Source organism: Homalodisca vitripennis, chromosome 1 (assembly GCF_021130785.1).
Source record: "Homalodisca vitripennis isolate AUS2020 chromosome 1, UT_GWSS_2.1, whole genome shotgun sequence".
Taxonomy (NCBI): domain Eukaryota; kingdom Metazoa; phylum Arthropoda; class Insecta; order Hemiptera; family Cicadellidae; genus Homalodisca; species Homalodisca vitripennis.
In genome coordinates this window covers 179,435,852-179,456,389 of record NC_060207.1, presented here as the reverse complement: position 1 = coordinate 179,456,389, position 20,538 = coordinate 179,435,852, and the positions used below count along the sequence as shown (strand labels likewise).

Genomic DNA, 20,538 nt, shown 5'->3' with positions numbered 1-20,538 from the left:
ACAATTATTACCATATAATCATTCAATATACAAGTATGCAATATTAACTTGGTTCTTGATTCCACAACAAAGATCTACACTTTACTTCAAGTGTCACACATTTTAAACATAAACTATGTTAATAACATCAGAACTGAAACTAAAGACACCTGTATTTAAGTTGAGTTGAGCGCAAAACCTGGCAACAGGAGCCAAAAGTGCCAAATCCTGGGCCACTCCACAAGTGTAATCTTTTTATGTTTTTTAGTGTATTTTTTGCTGCTGTAGGTTTCTGATAGTTTTTTATCTAATTTTTTTAGTTAATGATGTAAAATGTTGTAATCCCTTAATGATTAACACAATTTTATTGATTTAAATTAAACTTTTGCAACATTGTTTAACATATACAGGCAGTCAGTGGTTTGTGGACAATAGACAATAGACCGCAAAAGGCTGTGTTTGGTGTGGCATTGGGTTTTTGTGGCCTGTGTAAAATCTGCCTAAATAGTGCATTAAATCAAATGGAGCGGTTCACACTAGTGAGCACATGGATATCTTGAGTGCAACAAATAATGCCAGACTGATAGCGCATGTGTGGATATTGTTAATTATGCAATTCAGCTGTGCCAGATTGCCACTATCTTACTCATGTGCAGAACGCATTTTGTGAGCGAGATCACAGCAATCTGTAACAACCGAATTATCTGCCATTCAAGTTGGACGTGGTAAACGTAGGAAAAATGTTTGCTTATGTTAAGCATAAACATGTTTTTGCATAAGCAAAAAATTTTTACTTCTACTTCTTCTATGGGGCGGCCTACTGCCATGCACTTAAGCCATAAGGGCATATTGCGCACCCCGGATGCACACCATGAGGCCTACCAGTCTATGATTTCAGCAGTTCCACAAACCGCCGAAAACAACCTATCAGGTCCTCCTGGGGAAATTCACCACCCTTGTCCAAACTACCAAAGATGGCATACTGCATACTATTGTAGGACAGTCAAAGAGCAAGTGTTTGGCAGTTTCATCCTGCTCATCACACATTCTACAGAGCAGATCCTCCTGAAGGATGCTGACTCTGTGAAGATGCTTCCTCAGGTGACCAGGTCCCGTGATCAGACCTATAACCTGAAAAGACATTGATCTACTTAGTGAGAGAAGGGCATACGCCACTCTGGAAGAAGGTGACTGTAATACCATTCTACTCATTCTCATGCCCGGATGCAACCTCCACCTTCTCCATGTTCAGTGTGAACCCATTTTGAGACAGCCCCAAAGGATCGTTGCGAGTCGCCACGATTAGGCGTATGCAATTCTTGCTTGTGTGAACCGGGCCTTACGACACGTTGATTCATTTCATGGTAAGCTGTAGAGATTTTCACAGTTCGTAACTTAAGTCAAAGGTTATTGAAGAGTTTTTTCATAGTAAACCAAATTCACCCCTTTATCAGGGTATGGTGGGGATCCTGCATCACTATAGTAACCCACACGAAAATAGGAAATGAGATTTGAGATGGTGTTTAATACGTGCATCAAAATAAGTCCATTTGCGGATGACACCTGATCAGCAGTACACACATTTCTGTAGTTTTGTAAATAATATTTACCTCACAGTTCTTTTATAAACCTATATTTCTGCACACTCATGTATCTGCTGCGTCTTTACACAGGTGTCTGCTGCTCAGTGGAAAAGAAACAAAGAGCACCAATTTTTTTCATCAATATGTGTGTTGGTATAAAAATGTCTAAGTAAAGAATATTATGTTATCATCACACAAAATATCTATCTACTTTTATTAAAATTATTCTTGGTACATCTTTTTTACTTACGTTAATTATACTATTTTCATTTCCAATATTCAAAAAAAGTAAAGGTTTTAGCCAAACTACTGTTGAAAAATTATATCTTGTAATCCCTATAACCTGAAGAACATTCATATTCATCATTTCTCAAAATATTAATATTAAAAGTTATTTAATTACCAGTAGGGACATCTGTAAAGAAAGCCACATCAGTTGCATTACAGGAAATTTCTGTCAAAATCTTCTTATAACTTGCTGCATCCCCTTTCATTCCAACAGCTGTATCAAAGTGTCCTTTTATCAACTGAAACAAAGGAAAAATATTAAATTAAAACAAAATAAATCTACATTTCTTTCACCCATTCAAAAACAATTACATATGGATTATTACACTAAACAACATCTTTGAAAATTATGTAATCAGCACATTTTTCAATGTCTTCATCATTGATGTTTATAATAATCAGATAGTATCCATTTTAGATCTTCATTACAATAAAATAACTTAAGTATTGATGTGTGGCTTGGCATGCGGTTAGCATATGGACCCAACTATCAATACTAGTTGGGCTATTAAAAAATTTGTTTTGGTTTATAGAATTTTTTATCTTTATCCCTTTGAGTGCTATAAATATTTTGCTACATGATCCTTAAATGGCCAGCTCGATTTTTGTATATTTCCAAGCTTTTCAGGGTACCCAGCAGGGATCACTTCTGGCTGGTGTATACCTACCAGTTGAACCCACCACTGGGCACAGCAAAAACCGATGTGCCACTTCAATCTGGGCAACCTAATGGATGTCCAGTAGCAGCACATCACTAACCGCAAATGTTGAGATTCTGGGGTTCATGGGCAATTCGATAGGTCTAGTCCACTGTGGAAGGTCTAGTCCACTGTGGAAGATGACTGTTGGAGTTGGTGGGTTTTGTTCCCTTACCTCAGAGGCTCTTGTTAACCTCAACAAGGGTGTGCCACCCCCTGCCTACTTTGACTGGAGAGGCTGGTTCAGAGCTGGCCTCCCCTTCTTCCGGAATGACTTTGAGATGTAGTGCCCTAATTCTTCCTCATGGATCTCGATAGGAGGCGGCCCCTACTCCCTAACCTTACCCATCCTGAATATCCTATCACTCCGGAAGCAGCGCAAAGGTTCTTACAGAACTAAGTGCAATTTATAAGCTTCTTGTCCTAAGAGAACAAAAAAAAAAAGCTTTTCAGGGAAAAAGTTATTGTTGAATAAAAACGTATAGATTTTCATAATTTTGTTGTGATAAAATGAAGAATATAATAAACTTTATTTTGTTAAAATAAAATACAGTATATTTTTGACAAGTGTTAGTATGATTTTCTTTTACTTTTTAAAAACTTCTGAGTTTTATTTTAAATTGTCCATATGTATAATTATTTTTAATTGTTTGAGCTATAACACAAGAAATGGCATGAAATTATAAACAAAATACACGTATAATATTACATTTTCTGCAATAAACTAATATTAACAATAAACAAATTTTTATGCGCTTGGCACTAATACTGAAAGCAATAAAACAAAAACAAACCTCATTACTACGGCAACATCCAAATATCAATATTGATACTATTACACTAATAAATGTAAATATTACCCTGTCTTACGATTTGTTTTTACATCAAAATACAATTACGGAAAGAAACAGAGTTACTAGCTAAAGGCATAATTCGCATCTGACGAATTTGTCGGTTGACAAACCCAAATTTATAGTTAATTTTAACTCCAAAGACCTACGAGTAAGAAGAGAAAAACAGCATTAATTGATATCAAATGGAGCTATATGGTTACTCTGATATTTATATAAGAACTATGTACTATATTAAATATCGCCTAAAAACGGAGGCAATTTGCGAGGTCTTTACCACGTCTGATATGCGGCACTCAAAGGGTTAAATGTACACTAATTGTATCCAAGGTCCAATTTTCTTCAAAGCTTTAAGGGCTATAAAAAATAATTTAATTTAAGGAAAAGCATTACTATCCTTTCTAAATTACAACCATCTGCTTCACCAAAACCCAATGTAACAAAATAGTAAGACAAAATATTTCACTATTATAGCATAATTACTTTTAAAATTCACATGGACATGGTTAATTGCACTTTTACAAAAAAATAGTTGTTTTGTTAATACAATTTAAAACATATGCATGGTCTAAGACAAATCAAACAAAAGTGTTGCAACTAAGGTGAAAATTTAATAAATCACTAGCTCCTACTAAAATATTTAGCTTTTAGGAACAAACATGCTTCTAGATAGGTTTCTCTATAAGAACAATTAAAAAGTATATTTTATTGTCAATATAACAACATTTTCAAGGTTATACATCTTTTCTGGAAATAGGAAAATTATGTTTTAACTTCACGCTTTTTTAACGTTCTTAAAATTGTAGTAAAATTATTCCTACTAATTACTTAATACTTACTAGGCCTACTACAAAATAAGCACATATTATTTTTTCTAAAACATTGTGTGTACCTGAATAAAAATTTTAAATTAGCATTCCGAGAAGGATGTTGAAGTGAGAAACTCAGAGCACAACCTTCAAAACAAAAAACATTTTACACATTACTATTGCAAAAATATGTTTCGTATAAACAAATTATATAACACATGTGTGCAGGACACAAAATTGGTAATACTTTAAAGAAGACTTGTAATTTGCACTACGTAGGATGGCTATTTTAAATATTCACTATGGCACCAAATATAGGATTGAAAATAAAATACAGTTAACAAAATAAATACATGAACCCAATTATTTACATTATTAATGTACTTACTGGCAACAAGTCACCTTTCTCCGAGTGACCAAAAAGGAGTTTTTGTGCATTAACACTGCCTGAGGAGTAGATATAGACAGAGCGATTATCTTCAGTCCACGACTTGAGGCTTGGCTCAACATCATCATAAAGACTGCAAAACAATAAAAAAATCTGAGACTTCAAAATAGTAGGTGCATATCAAACTTGTAGAAAATAAATTTACTAGGCATGATATTTATAAATTATGTATCATAAGCAAACCGCCATTGTATTATTTTTCCTGTAGGAAGGCAATCATTTGTATCATCATGCATTTGCTTGGGTTGTGGATACATAGACCAGTTTCAAGGTATGATTTTTTAGTAGAAATAGTACATGATCTGGTAAACTGTCAAGACAATGTTCCCCAAAGAATCCAGCCAGGACCAGGTGGTGATACAGGCCACAAAATTGCTCATCTTGAGGGAAGTCGCCTTGCGCCTTTGTGCTGTTTGTGGTCCAACAACCTCCAAAAGAAGCAGATATTGGTGTCCTCAGTGTAATTGTGGTATTCACAAGGAGTGTTTTCCATATTTAGATCACTACCCAAGGCCCCTAAAGCCTGGGAGGAAGAGGATGAGGCCCAACAGTGATTCCGAGTGAAGTTTGTTCAGAAAAAGAGGTGTACATAGTTTCATTATTGTATATATAGATTGAGTTTTTTTATGAATTGAGCCATACATGTGTAGTTTTTCTGAATGTACATAAAAAAGTGAACAAAATGGCTATTTCAGATTTTTAATTTTTATTTGTACAATAAGGTTCTGGTTGTGAGAATTTGAAAAAACTTTTTTGCAAAAGTAAATCTGAACATTCAGCAGAGTACAATGGATCATCATAATAGCGTAAGTTCACTTATAGTATTATTTTCTGATTTCTTAGAATGTACAGAATAAAATGATATGTAACACAATATATTACAATACAGTTTTTGTTGTTTAAAAAATGTTTTATTAACATGCGCACATTTAATCAAAATATACCCATCACCATGGGTAAAAACATGTATCACCCGGAGGGTTAACAAACTTAACGTATTTGTATACCTGAAGCACAAAATAAAGTTAACTTATACTTAGCTGAAGAATTGTTATAATATTTACTGCCGTTATTAGCATAAAATAAATAAAAATACTAATTTAGTCAGAAATTGAATTTTGTACGATAGTCCTGGAAGCAAATTTCATATCAAAGTGTAGCCTAAAAGACTAAAGGGATTGTTCAAGTCTGGGTGTCTTAAAGTCACGAATAAATAATGAACATTAATTACGCATATACCAAACAGCAAAAACCACACCAACTGGATTAAGACATTCCATCCCCACCAATACTCTCTAGTTTTGACACCACCTCTTAACTTCTAATTATTGTTTCCTACGGTAAAATTCAACATTGGACATTTTGAAATTGTTCAGTGATTTTATTGCTTCTTATTACAGTAAGAAATCCCACATAAGCTACAATTTTTGTCCCCCAATAACAAGTTGATATCAAGAGTCGACTGCAAGGAATAACATCGGACATTATATAGATTCTACAAATAAGTACAAATGTATACCAATAAAATTACACAAATTACTGAGTACTATGTAGGCAGGCAGTATGTTACCTTCACACCAGATGAGGTGGACAATACATTACCAATCTCGTCCTTTTTGCAATGTTTTATGCAGGAGTTGTATTAAGAGTTAATTACTATTATTCGTTAACATGTTCACACCCGCGCCCCTACTTTAGGGTATAGCATTAGAACTGTCAAATTAAGTTTTTTAAGCCTCTACTATCTATTTAGCATTATAATTAGGGAATATAACTGATTACAAGAAAAACAAACACTTTTTATATAAAGTAATCTGACACCACCATGGCGTCATCAGTACTAATGGCGTTGACTTGTCACAATCTTAAACTCTTTCATCTTTCCAAATAATAATAGTGAAACATTTAGCTCATAATAATAGAAACCTGTGAGACTGGTGGGAACTAGGTAAAATAATCAGAACGTCTGAAAAATAATCAGAACGGCTGACACTCTAGTGTTAAACATAAAAAAATATCAATTCATTGAAGATTAATCTCCGGAAACAAAAGTTGATTTGGTACTCTTAATAATCTAAACAAACACAACACAGGATTAATTACCATTTTTAATTTAACAGTAAATATTTGGTAGCTTGGCACTAATGGTGTGACATGCGTACGATGCCACTGGGACAAATGTGTTAATGTGCAGTATTTTTTCTACCTTCAGTATCTTGTTTACTATAAATAACTGTTTACTTGCTATATTTTTTAATTATTACAACAAAAATCATTATTATATTACGATAAACCACTTATATGAAGAAAATATTGACATGACTACAAGGAAAATACAGCAGTAATCATAACTTCATAGCTACTTACTGTCCTTTCAACTCTCCTTTCTTATAACCTTCCTCCATAATTAATCCCTGCAGGTCTTTCAAACATTTGGTTTTTCTGTCATTGTCCATCTGCCACTTAACATTGTTGACGACTGCTTGCAGTACAGTCGTTTTGTCTTGAGAGTCGGGAATGGCAATCACACCTTCAACTTTCTTCTCTTCATCATCTTTGGCCTGGAAAAAAGTACTAGTTAGAAAATCTATTATAAGCACAAAACTTACAAAAGTAGCAAAATAATAAAATAAAATACAACTTTATTCTGACTATTTATCAGATAATTGAGACATCAGCATAAGAAACAAATCATATAATTTATTCCGACACAACTTTTCAGTACACATGTCAGTCATGTTTTTTCTTAAAGATAGTTACAGTTATTGTACTAAAACTATAATTTTATACTAAATACTAATCAATACTAACACAAAAGTTTTGACACATGAATCATTTTCTGTAATATGGAAAAAACAATATATATTGCATTAATATTGGAAAAAAAAATAATAACCAGTAACAATCCACAAATAACAATAAAAAACTTAATGTAAAATGTCTCCTATGGAATACTGTATTATTAATTGAAGATTAATATGTAAAAGTTTAATTTTACAAGATATATTAGCTACAACACTAGGACCACAATTTACGTATTTTGAGCAAATTACCTGTTTGTTTTCCAAAAAAGAAGCCGGGTGAGATTCTTTTTCCTCAAAACCTTTACGTAAATATTTAAAACGACTTACATAAGTCCCTGTAGGCCAGAAATCTTCATCATACATTGTGTTTCACAGTGACAATGGAACACCCACTTTAAAAGAACTATACCCTGGATACCTACTTTTCAATTTGATTACTTTGTAATTACCTTTAACACCTGCATTAACAAATTGCTTAATATGTTCACTTTTTGCACTTTCAACAAATCTTGAGACAAAAATATGTCTATGTTTTTCCACAATTATCAATCTGTCATTATTGATGGATGCACGGCACGTTAAAAACTTGGTCTTTTTATTCATAACAATATTTTTTGGTTGCATAATGTTATGTTTCCATAATTTGACGAGTAAAACATATTCTAGGTTAGCAGAAACCCCATTAACATTCCGTTGAAGGACTGGAAGGTATAAAATAGCCACAAACCTATTTAACAGGCTGTATTGGACTTGAAGCAATTGATTTATTTAAGTAATTAATGGAGAGAACATATTTTAATTTCTATGACAAGGCTTGCAAACTGATGTGAGATATCAGTACGAGCTGTGGCTTGAGAGTAAGTTTGACGACTTACTGGTGGATTTCCGTGAAAGTGTTTTGAAGGTAACAGGTCAGCAGAGCTTAGAAAAAATAATGATGCGTATTCTCACTGGGTGGTTGAGATCATGATTATCAAATGGGTGGTTCCAGAGATAAATGGCATAAAGTTAACATTACGGAAGATAGGGAGTCACACTCTCCTTAAATGGCGGGCTGAAAAGGGGGCTTCTAGCTTTGTTCCGAGCAAAATCGATCATTGTGATTTGGACCTATTGCATGATTCATACAGAAGCATGAGCCCCTAGAACATCTCATTAACCCTAGAACTGGCAATGGTGTCACTCTGTACTGGCGGCTCTATTTTAACAGCCTCGCAGACGTTTCTTATTGTATCACATTTCATAACTGTTAGTCCAAATATAAACTATTATATGTCAATGTATTCACAACTATATGGAGAGCATTATAATAAGAATATCTTATCGTTTCCATGGAAACATATTTTTATTTTTTTTTTACAAAATGTAAGAAAAATGTTTTTTTGAAATTTTTCTTTTTGTAAATATTCTGTTGTGTAACTGCTTAGCAATAAACTTTACATCAAAACCGTAAATGTATAACTTATTCGAAATTTCGTCCTGATTCCAAAAATATATAATTATTGTAACTTTTACCTCAAAACGTATGTGTTACAGGGCTTTGTATGAAAAAGCACCCATATTTAAATATTATTGTTCATGTGTAAACGTAATCTCTTGACTGCATTTATACTTATATAAGTATGACAGTTAAAACAAAAATAAAATAAAATAATACATTTTAATCTTACCTTATTTACCTATGTACAATATATACAAAGTTTCATTTTTCACTCAGCGTCACTAGATCCCGCCCTGCGAGCTCTCTAAGATCATTTGATCGGTCTCTAAAGTTTTCACCCATACTGGACAACTAAAACTATAACCTAAGAAAGCTAAAAAAACAATAATAACACCAAATACTATTGGATTCGTAACCTCAAACACAAAACCCGGCACTTGTTTACAGTTTCACAACAATGTGGTTGACCTGTACTACGTTCACGTCAGCTGTCCAAAAAAAAAAAAAACAATGTTTTACGGTAAACAAAGAAGACAATAATCGAAGTAAGAACAGTAAATCGGTACTATAGTTATTGCTCTTCCAGAATATATCAAATAAAAATCATTTATATCACCTTAATTGCCTACAATTTCAATAACTGTACATGTCTACTTTGGCGACGAAAATTCATTTCATACCAGCTCTAGGGTTAAGGAACTGCATGATATACTTCACATTGTTATCAGTTCAATCAACTATATTAAACATTGTTATCAGTTCAATCAACTATATTAAAAAACACTCCTAAAAATAAAATTTGTTTGAACAAATATTCAAGAACATGGGATCTAACCGCTCATGTTTTATTCTACAGTAGTTATTGTTGGTTGTCTATTGGTAACCCCCTTTCTAGAATGTTTGAGCTGAGACACGAAATATATACTTACCAGAAGGATAAAAACCATATCAATGCCTATAAATTTATTGATAACAACGTTCTGTTGAAGATGGTTTTTTATTGAATTGTTTGAAAAGATGAACATACAAAGTAAGTAATGCACGAAAACAACAGACGTCTTAAGCCTATCTGACACAGTGGAAGGGTTTAAAAAGAAACTCAATTTGCTGAAGACTATCATGGTTCAAGGTGAATCGTAGTTCCGCCTTGAAACAGTGTATTGAAGAAAAATCTTTCCAAACTGAGTGTATTTTGAAGAATATCTCCCTATTAACGATGACAACTCTATAATGTGGGTATGAAATCGATTTAGCAAAGAAATGCATCTAGACTTTGAAGAGAGTGAACAACTGGTTGAATTCCAAACAGATACTTTGTTAAAGACTGGATTAAAATCAAATTATTTGCTAGAGTTTTGGTGTAACGTCTAAAAAAAGTGAACCCACAAATTGCCAGGAAAGTGTTAAAGCGTTGCTTGTGTTGATAACCTTTGATACTTTATACCTTTTTGATGCGAGCTTTTCAAATCAAAATAAGACCAAACCTAATAATTGAAAAAGAAGTGTGTCTTACAGTTTCGAACACGAGTCCAGTTTTGATGTAGGCTACTAATTAAAGGAAAAAGTCTCATTATTCACATAGTCTTTAAGCATATATGTCCGATTGCCTTGTGTGAAACTTAAACGAATATTATGAACTGTGATGAATTTGAGTAGATATAATCCGACTAGCTAAACTATAACTTTTATGAAGCAATCATTGAATTATTATGACAATATTGAAAATGGCAAACATTTTGTATTTTACTTACTTCCCTCTATATATTTACTTTTACTACTCCAAGTCTAACAATTATACAATAATATTGTTCTTTTTTAAATCAGCAATATTGAACAGTACATAATTAATTAAAAACATGGTTTTTACTTAACATTTTTATGATGGCTAATTTACAGTAATCATACAGGCAAATAATTTACCAATGTGAATTATTAAGTCACAATACTTTATTGTTATTCTTTATAGACTATTGCGATGAGCTGAGGGGTGGGGTGCCGCAGAAAGTAATACAGACCTAAAGGGAGCCTGAGTCCAAAAGTTTTGCTGTAATGTAACAATTCTTAATGAATGTGTAAATTTAAAAAAATGTATTGATTGACAGATGACTCAATAGTTGGGAGTTGAATAATGTTGTAGATAAAATATTGAGAGATGATACAATAATTGCAGTCGAATAAAGTGTTAGATAAGAGCAACCATTTATTTACATTTAACATAATAAAATTACTGACTACTCACCTGTGCCTTCAAGTTTTGAACAATTTCTTGAACATGAGATATATCCCAATTCTTATCCAAGTATTCCTCCAGGTGGTTTCGAACATAAGGGAACAAGACATCCTAAAACATCAAGCATAAGCTTTAATTGATTATATCAAATAAAATTATTTAACTTTTCAATTGCCGACTTGTCTACTGTGTTTCGCTCTGTAACACAATGTTGCATGTCATGTCATACATGATACATGGCTAATAATGGCAATGCCATGTGTGTGTTTGTATAAGCTGCAAAATTGTTAACTATTTAACCCTAGAAATGGCACAGGTTGGATATCTGTTGCGGAGGGTCTTCACATAGTGTTCCTGTCAGATATCCAGCCCATATCTATGTGCTTGTTTACGCAACCTGTTAAAAAGTAAATATTCTTTGATCACTTTAAACATCCTCTGCAAAGAACAACTCATTTACATATCTAAAAAGGTTTTGTTGATTTTTATTTAATTCAACCTGCATTCTCTATGTTTGTTGTATATTACTCTAGATCAAGTCTGTAAACGGAAAACTGACAGCTGCAGTGCTGTCATGCGAGTTGTATTTATGTTTACTTATTGTGTTTACTACATATCTGTGTTGTTCAATATTCTTGTTCTATTTGATTTATAGTTTTTCTCATTTAAAGTTATTTTATCCTTATTATTTTCTTTTAAAGCAAACAATGAATGAAAAATTATAAATAGATCAAGTGACTCCAAATAAGATTCACACTCCTTAAAATGTAAATTCAGGATGGTTATATAAATTTATTTACAGCGTGATATTAAAATTTTAACCCTAGAAGTGTCTATAAGAAATTATAAGATGTGCACTGTTTTTATTACAGTTTACATGTTTAACTCTATGTTATCAGGATCTGTCAAATAAACATTTTGCCAAATTTGATAAACAGATTTTTAAATGGTGACTATTTGAAATAAAATTAATTTTACAACATAACTGTTTAATAGGGAATATAAAATATGTAATAGTATTTTTAGTTTTTAAATTGGAACGAATAACTGAATTTTTGCAAGTTTAGTGCAATCATACATCCATCTTATTTTCTTAATATTAAAATAACAGTTCAACAATGATACAAATAGACCTATCAGCTGACAAGTTATTTTGAACATATTAATTTATTTGGACTAAATCTGTCTTGATAATTATTATAATTTTACAAATTCTAATTTATTAACAATTATAAATTAACAAAAAAATCCTGCATAGGTTAAAAAAATAACCCTACATTTTTTCTTCACATTTTCTAAGCAGCTCAACAAATTTTTTGTGTACAGACTGACATATATCTTGCATAAGTTATGAGTAATTTTGGACCACATTTCTATCATATTTTAATATGACAATCAAGCTGTCCTTAGAAAGTAAGACATGAGTATTTAGTGTAGTAAAGCCATGATGGAGTCCGCATATTACAGAGTCAAACAGTATCAGTGAGGTTTACGGCCAGAGTAGCCAATTAAAATTTTAACATTAACATATTCTGCTCATCCTCCAAACAATAATATGAACAAATATATATATATATATATATATATATATATATATATATATATATGGTTTTAAAGGGTTGATAATAACAAACAAATAGGTTTTTAATAAATAAGAAATGGATGTTAATTCCAATAGAATTTTCTCTCAACAAGCATCTACAGTTTAGAGCCCACGTCAAACATGTCTGTAAAAAATTCAGTTCTGGAATTTTAATTCTGAGGCACTTTTCTTCTCTGGTCGACAGAAAAGCTTTGCTCGCTGCCTCCTATGGAACTATCCATCCATATCTTTTATCGCTGTTCAGGGCGACAAACAAAATATCTCTAAATTACAAAAGAAAAAAAAAATTAAGAACCATATACAATAAAAGCAGACAGTTTTCATGCATAGAGCTATTTAGAGAGAGCAATCTCTTAACATTTACATTCTATGTATAACTTTGTTTGGAAGAATATTTATCTATTTGACACTGCCATCTGTAATGAGCAACACATCCACAATGAACTAAATCTTAAAATTCCAAAGAACCACGTTTTTCGAAAATCAGCTTGTTTATAATGGAGTCAGACTTTACAATATTCATTGCCAGAGCGGCTGAGGCAGGAGAGCGGAGATGCTTTTAGGAAGGGATTATGGAAACTTCTCTTGTCCAAAAACCCTTTCAGTATTGTGGAGTTTCTAACTTAAGAACAAAGGCTAACAATGAGCATAAATATTTAGCTATATGAACATAACTATTAAAATTAAAAAAGGTTATAAACTAAAATATAAGTAATATAGCAATTTATTAGTATAGCTTTTATTAATAGATTTTATAGAAAATCTACGCTATTGTACAGTGTATACTGTTTTAAATAAAGGAAATTTGAATTTGAGTTCATAGTGTGTTATTTTTAAACTGAGAAACACTATTTTTGTGAGATCAGAAGTTACAAAGTGGTATGTAAGTAGACAGAAAGTATGTACGAAATTAGGAAGTTATGGTTACATTAGTTTTGCTTATTTATTCAACTTATGTTTGTTTTTACACTATTTATTTGTCTGTAAAAAGATTAGTTCAATTTGTTTGCAATATTTTCAAATTTATTTTTATCCACACCGGTAAAGATTTACGTTATTAAACCTATTGTAATCATGCTCCTGAACAAAACAATACAAGGTTATAGGGAATGAAAATGACAAATAATGAATTTTAAAACATTAAAAGAGGAACTACTTTTCATGGATGATAGTAGGAAGTTATTTTTGAATTTAAATACTTGCTTGTTTTGTCAAGTTGTTTCCTAGCTAGCAGTAATGGCCGGAGGCATATGTTCTGGAATTTAATCTTTTAGTGATAGGTAAATCCGAAGATGTTTTTCATATTTCACTATCAGCACAGGGAAGGTGCTGCTGTAGCCCACACTGATACCAAAGGGACTTGCGGCAGGATAATATGAACTTTTATTCTTAGAAGGCCTAAATGAACAAAAACGTCATTTATTGTGGCAAAATTCCCTTGGGTATTTCAGCATTAATGTTATTTTACGTATCCAAAGAAGGTGTAACAGAAAATGTCAGCAGCAACCAAAAATAGGTTGACTTACAATCATAAAATGACCAAGGAATGCCTGTTGTAACAATGAAATATTACCCTGTGAGAAAGTAGTTCCACTTTTAATATTCTATAACTTCGTTATGTCATTGTCACCCCCTGAAAACCTTATATTGTTTCTTCAGAAAGACAATAGCAATAGGTTAATAACGCAAAACTTTGACTTTTGCTATTCTGCCTGCAAGTTTACAACTGCCACAATAAATATCATAGATGAATAAAAGTGTATTTTTATTATTACCTCATTTGATTATTCAATGCAAAAACCAATCAACAAATGAATGCTAAAATGGTCCAAGATTAAATTTAGTTTTTCTTTTACTGCCAGCAGTGTTGTTTGGTTTCAAGGCACACTGGTGTCCGGGGGCATCTGAAATTGTTACTTTCTTATGATAAATCATTCAATGTGATGTCAAGGGAAATTACCAATAACAAATTCACTTGGATGAGTGCAGACTTGAGTGGTACCTATAGTGGAATAGAAAAACATCCCTCGATATAGTATCTAAAAAAAAAATCAAGCTAAAATCAGGTGAGTAGCTAAATCCCTTCGGATGGGATAAATAGAATACATGAATAAAGAACCTTCTTCATCATTCAACAACAAAGATAGGCTACTCAATTTTCATAAGTTTTACTTTCTAAGGATTACCTTATCTTCATATAAAATATGAAAGAGGTTGAAGTTAACCAGCGGGACTGATAAGAATTAGCAGACTAACTTGTGAATAGTCCAATATTATGATCAAAGACAGCTTTAATATTGGAAAAATACTGCACAAAACCCTTAAAACAACAGCATGTAGAATTAATCACGGCATACAGAAATATCTGTAACCTGTCTTATTTTGAGTTCATTGTGTGTAAATTACAACCACAAGGTGATGTGAATGTTCTAGAATACGTCAAGATATTGATTTATGAACTTCAGAAAAGAAACTGGAATACAGTACATGTTTATTCCATAAATAAATCGATAACCAGTGCTGATATCAATGTGCCGTTTTATCTAATGATACATGCTGATTATAAGCATAGTGTTTTAACTATTATAGCACAGGACACATCATTGCAAGCCTGGTCATTTGGGCAGTTACTACACGCCACGGTAGCTATAAGATAAAAGGCCGGAGCGGCAAATCACGAATTTGACGTTATAAACGTATTCTGCTCACCCTCCTGAACAAAAAATATATATAGTACTAAGGGGGGCAAATGACAAATAACATGATTTTAGGGGGTATATTTATAAGTGGTTAAGTTTCTAATGTTTTAATGTTCAGTTTGTGTGCTGTGGCTGGATAATCTGTTTACTTGAATATTATCTGCGGCCGGGACTGATATCAGCCTGATAACGTATCTGTTATCTGAGTTCTCCAGGACAGAGTCAGTGCTTCACAAGATATCGTGTTCAGTAGATTGGATTGAGTGGGTGCGTTACAATCATGAATCAACCATCCACTAGCTTTGACCAACCCTAGTGAATTGTGTGTGTTGGAGTGTTTAGTAGGGCACGTAAAGAGTTTACGTTTTAACCGAAACGAAATTATTTCCTTTTTAACTGAACATGGAGTTTTTAATAATGAGTGTATTTGTTCGTCGTGCGGTCGCGTGTTGTTTTTAAACCGGGAGACTTTGTTGTTTCGTTGTGACAGGAAAATTAGTAAGAAAAGAAATTTTAAATGTTGCAATTTTAAAAATCCACTTTTTTGTTGCTGCTGCTCAGTTATATCCACCAACACACTAATGGTAATTGTTCTCTGTTAATATCCATTTATATATTTGTATTTGAGTTTTTCATGATTTATTAAGTTTTTTAACTTTACATAATTGCCTTTGCATTACATTTCAATTTATATTTCTGATCAGTCCCTCTACAATTTTATATTTTACTGATAAGTTAGGTACTATCTCGAGGGATGTTTTTCTTTATTTGACATCAGCGCGGGACAGCTGCCGAAGCCTGCGCTGATGGCCGGAGACACTCGTCTCATTTCGATAACAAGTAATTAATTTGTTGCTCGAAATTAAGAAAAACATTGTTCATTTTGATCAAAATTCTGCTCATTTCAGTATTATTTTTCATTTACGTTTGCAAAGATGGCGACCCTCCGATGACGTCATCACAAGGTTGAATCATGGTCACAAAAGGTCACGTGACGCTCGACGTCGATGTACAACATGGAAATATTACTCCGCGCGCGTGAACAGTTGTCCAATTTTTTATGTTTTAGAACTTCGTTATTTCTCATTTTCACCCCATCAAACCCTATATTTTTTTTGTTCTATAGGACGATTCCAATAAGTTAATAACGCAAAACTCGTATTTTACCGCTCCGGCCGTTTATATGATAATTACCCACCCCACTTCCCCTCTCACCAAGCGACATTGCCACTTTGTCCTATCAGCTGATTCTCAGTATGAAGTGATGCAATTACGTCTCACTTCATTACTGTAGTTTACATCCGTTAATTCTTCAGTGTTCAGATTATTCTGGATGTTTTTATTTTATTATTATTTTTAGCTCATGTTCTTTCTCATAGTTTAAACACAAGTTATTTAAGTCGTGAAGTTAAAGAGAGATAGATAAATAAATTAAAGATGAGCAGTAACGATTGCTCAATTGTTGGATTAAATCAATTCATCCTATTACTAATTGTTCTTCCGTTACAGCTGGTAACACCATGTCACAACCCAGGCTTGTATTGATATATCTCGTATTATAGTTTCACCTGATCATTAAAAAAAATTTAAATTTGGCTAGGCTGTTTTATCTTCCAAGAAAATAAAAATGTATTAAATATGACAAAAATTAAAATTTAAAAATCTATATGTACACTAATAGAATTCGAGTCAAATTTTCTTCAGTGGTTTAAATGTCAATACAACTAGACAGTAGATTGCCTTAACAACTATCATATACCACAATTACTCTCATCAACAAACACTTTTAACTAATTTAATCTTTTACTCCACAGTGATGTTTGAACATTACGAGGATGCAGTATAAGCGGCCATCATGACAACCGAATCAGTGCACCAAATTATCAATTAGAAATAGCTAAAAGTATTAAATAAAAAAAACCCATTCTTATTATAATAGTTATTTAAAATCAATTTAATTCAAGCTGTTTTAATGTAGGATATATAACAATATTGTTTAAAACTAATTCAAACTATATGAAATCATTTGTGTGATATTTAAGTAATGACTGCAACTACAATGGCAATGACCTTTGTTAATTTATCACAAGCTATCAGATGCACATCCTTTAAAATTACAAGAAGTTTTACAAGTAGCTTTTTTAAACACATAATGTTTAACTCATGATTAAATTATTACTTTTTAGATATAAAAATATAGCTAAACCATACCTATAAAGTAAAGTAGCTATGAAATAACTTATCTATCACCAAAATTTGGTTTGTTTAGTAGTTTATTTTTAATCAGAAATGAAAATGATTTAATTGTCATGTTGGCCGCTTATTATACTGCAACCCATCACGGTTACGATGTTAAAATTGTTTAGAAGAAAGATCATCACAGGTGCCAATAAGGAAAATTGGTAGGCCTATACCTAGTGAAAATGCTGGAAACTGATTAGCCTGTTCAGTTCATAAAGAACGCATCAATTACAGCTTTTGAGTCGATAGAAGTCAGCAGCATTTGCTGTAACAATACTATGTTACACTGAATTGTTAAACAATACAGACTAACATCTAATTACACTACAAAGAAAGAGTAACAAATAACTTGTGGTTCCAGTCTATTTCATATCCTGAAAGTCCATATCTGCCACTCACCCCTTTACAAGTCTGTATAACCAATTTTAAGACATTAGACTATAACATAAAAACCAAACTTATTTAAATTAGCAATGTCTAAACAAATTTTTCAAATAGACAAGTCTTGTAATCTTCAGCCTACCAAGGAATATAAAATGTACCCTTTCTAAAACAAAATGTAATTAAGCAGTTACTTTAATGACTGGAAAAGCAGGCTCATTTTACAAAGTTGATATATAGTTAATAAAATATATAATATCTACAGTTGCAAATGTTATCATGTGCAATTTGAGTGTAACTTTTGGAATACAGAACACGATTCTCTTCTAGAAGCCGAAATCAATTTATTGTGAACAATTTAGATATACCTAAACTGTTAATTATACCAAAATATTGATCTTCCCGCAAGTATAAACAAAACTGATAACTTGCCAAATACGTTAAACCAAAACAAGATGTATCTTTATGTTTAAATATTGTAAACTGTATGAAACATATTGAAAGCGGAATTACACACAAACGTACGACCCAAGAATGGCTGCCTTGAAACCAACTGCTTTTCTCACCTTAACAAAACAAATTGAAGATGTAGTTCCTTCAATATCAAGTAGGATATGTACCGCTGAGAGAACAATTGAATTATTATCTCGTTTAATACTACTCATAATGATTTAGAATTAAAGACTGAAAATTGAAATAGTCTCAGTTAAACACCGACAACACAACCTGCCGGCTCACTGAGATGGAGATCGCAATGAATAGAGTCCGTCCGAGCTGAGTTCAGGTTCACGAACAGACGTGAAGGTGAAGAGCAAGGGACTGAGACAGAGAAAAACGAAATGTCTGGGGAGAGGGGTGAGAAAACGGAAAAGGTAACAGAATAGAAAAAAATCATGTGGAGACGAAATTGGAGAAGGGCTGCAAAATCTCATAGTCGATAAATTTAAATTACTTTTATTCAACCTTCGTTATTATTACCTAGTTATTACTGTATTTATACAGAAATTTATGTTACCTTTGACATTTTTGGTATGAATTAAATTGGTTAAATTTTGAATTCTAAGTATGTGATTTTATAGATCCTAATGGTGTTGAGGTACCTTACACTTTCAGAAAATAGCTAGGTACTTATATGTTCGTTGTTTCCATTCTTTAATGAAGAAAGATAAACCTAATACATGTATGTACTCAGATTAATTGATAGTTTCTTAAATGATTATTTATGGTCAATATTAAATTTACCAACTACTAATCCGATTCCAAAAATTGTTTTTAGAATGGATTATATGGATGAATTTAAGAGACAAGTATTTCTTTAAATATATTTTTAATGTTTTCCGTTGTCTAAATATGAGGTATGTGATCGTTCAAATACAAAGCGAATGGCAGTCTAAAATAGTGAAGAACTGTTTTCAGTGTTTAACTTTGGAATTAAAAATCTCAAAATTCTACATGCTTTTTTTTATATATTAACCAATATTAATACTTATAATTAATATTATAAACTTATATATATATATATATATATATATATATATATATATATATATATATATATATATATATATATATATATATATATATGTTAACTAATGGTATTTCGGAGTCTATTTTTGTCGTCGCTAGCATGGCTGTCTACCGATGCTTGCACTGATTGCTGGAAGCGTTCGTGGTAAGCCTTGTGGAACTTTATGTTACTTACCTTATATGTACCCCATGATGAGTCCTTTTTGTCAGCCACCAAGCTTGGTAAATTTAAATTTTAAAATGTTAAAGGTTTATTCTTCCCGGAAATGTATGATAACTCTCCCGTACATAAAGAACAAAAATAATGATAATGCGTTTTGTCTGAAACCAAAAATATCTTTAAATATTATGGAGGCAATTATCCTTAAGATTCATTATAATATAATTTTTGAAACAGGATTGGTATTCAGTAAAGCCAATGTTTACTTTCTGTTATGCAAGGTTTGATTAATCACCTAGTTAGGGGATTTGTTGAATTTAGAGAACTTATTGCTTTTTAGAGAATGAATGCCTACTAAATGAGGCGCTAAGCGGACAAATGGCCTAACCCACAAAATAGCAATATTGAGATATGAGCCTTAGAATATTCTCTAACACTCTATTCTAAATACTGCATATCGACCCAAGCCACCTTTTCCATTTTTCTGATAGATAGCAGCACTAGTTTGTTTGTTTATTATTGGTCTTTGAGTCAGCTGCAAACTGAATAGTGGCCCAAGCCACAGCCGAGTGGCCTAACCCACATTCTGTTTCCATTGTTGTGGCTTGAGCCATTTGTTTGTTTTACTTAAGTGTCACCTCTTAAGTGTCACCTTAAATTGCCGACTGAACACTGTAAAAAAAATATTTTATTCCTATTATGACCTAGCGGACCATAATCTACAAACCTCCTTTTATAAATAACTTAGTAACAGTTGTCAAAAAAACAAAGAGTTTATACAAAATCTAATTCAGAG

At 32.2% G+C, this 20,538-nt stretch overlaps 1 protein-coding gene across 2 annotated transcripts in view; it reads right to left on the bottom strand.

Moving 5' to 3' along the window:
* The window catches only part of LOC124352802 (enolase-phosphatase E1-like), a 29,338-nt gene extending 10,465 nt beyond the window's left edge, over positions 1–18,873 (bottom strand). The window contains exons 1-5 of one of the 2 annotated variants that reach the window (XM_046802479.1): positions 18,622–18,873; positions 11,141–11,242; positions 7,024–7,217; positions 4,597–4,729; positions 1,966–2,089 (exon numbers count right to left, since the gene is read on the bottom strand). In XM_046802479.1, coding sequence (XP_046658435.1) covers positions 1,966–2,089; positions 4,597–4,729; positions 7,024–7,217; positions 11,141–11,242; positions 18,622–18,720 — 652 coding nt within the window. In that variant the 5' untranslated portion in view covers positions 18,721–18,873. Of the gene's footprint in view, positions 1–1,965; positions 2,090–4,291; positions 4,356–4,596; positions 4,730–7,023; positions 7,218–11,140; positions 11,243–18,621 lie in introns of those variants that run through there. The other variant, XM_046802480.1, reaches the window with a different exon arrangement.
* Positions 18,874–20,538: the final 1,665 nt, after the last annotated feature.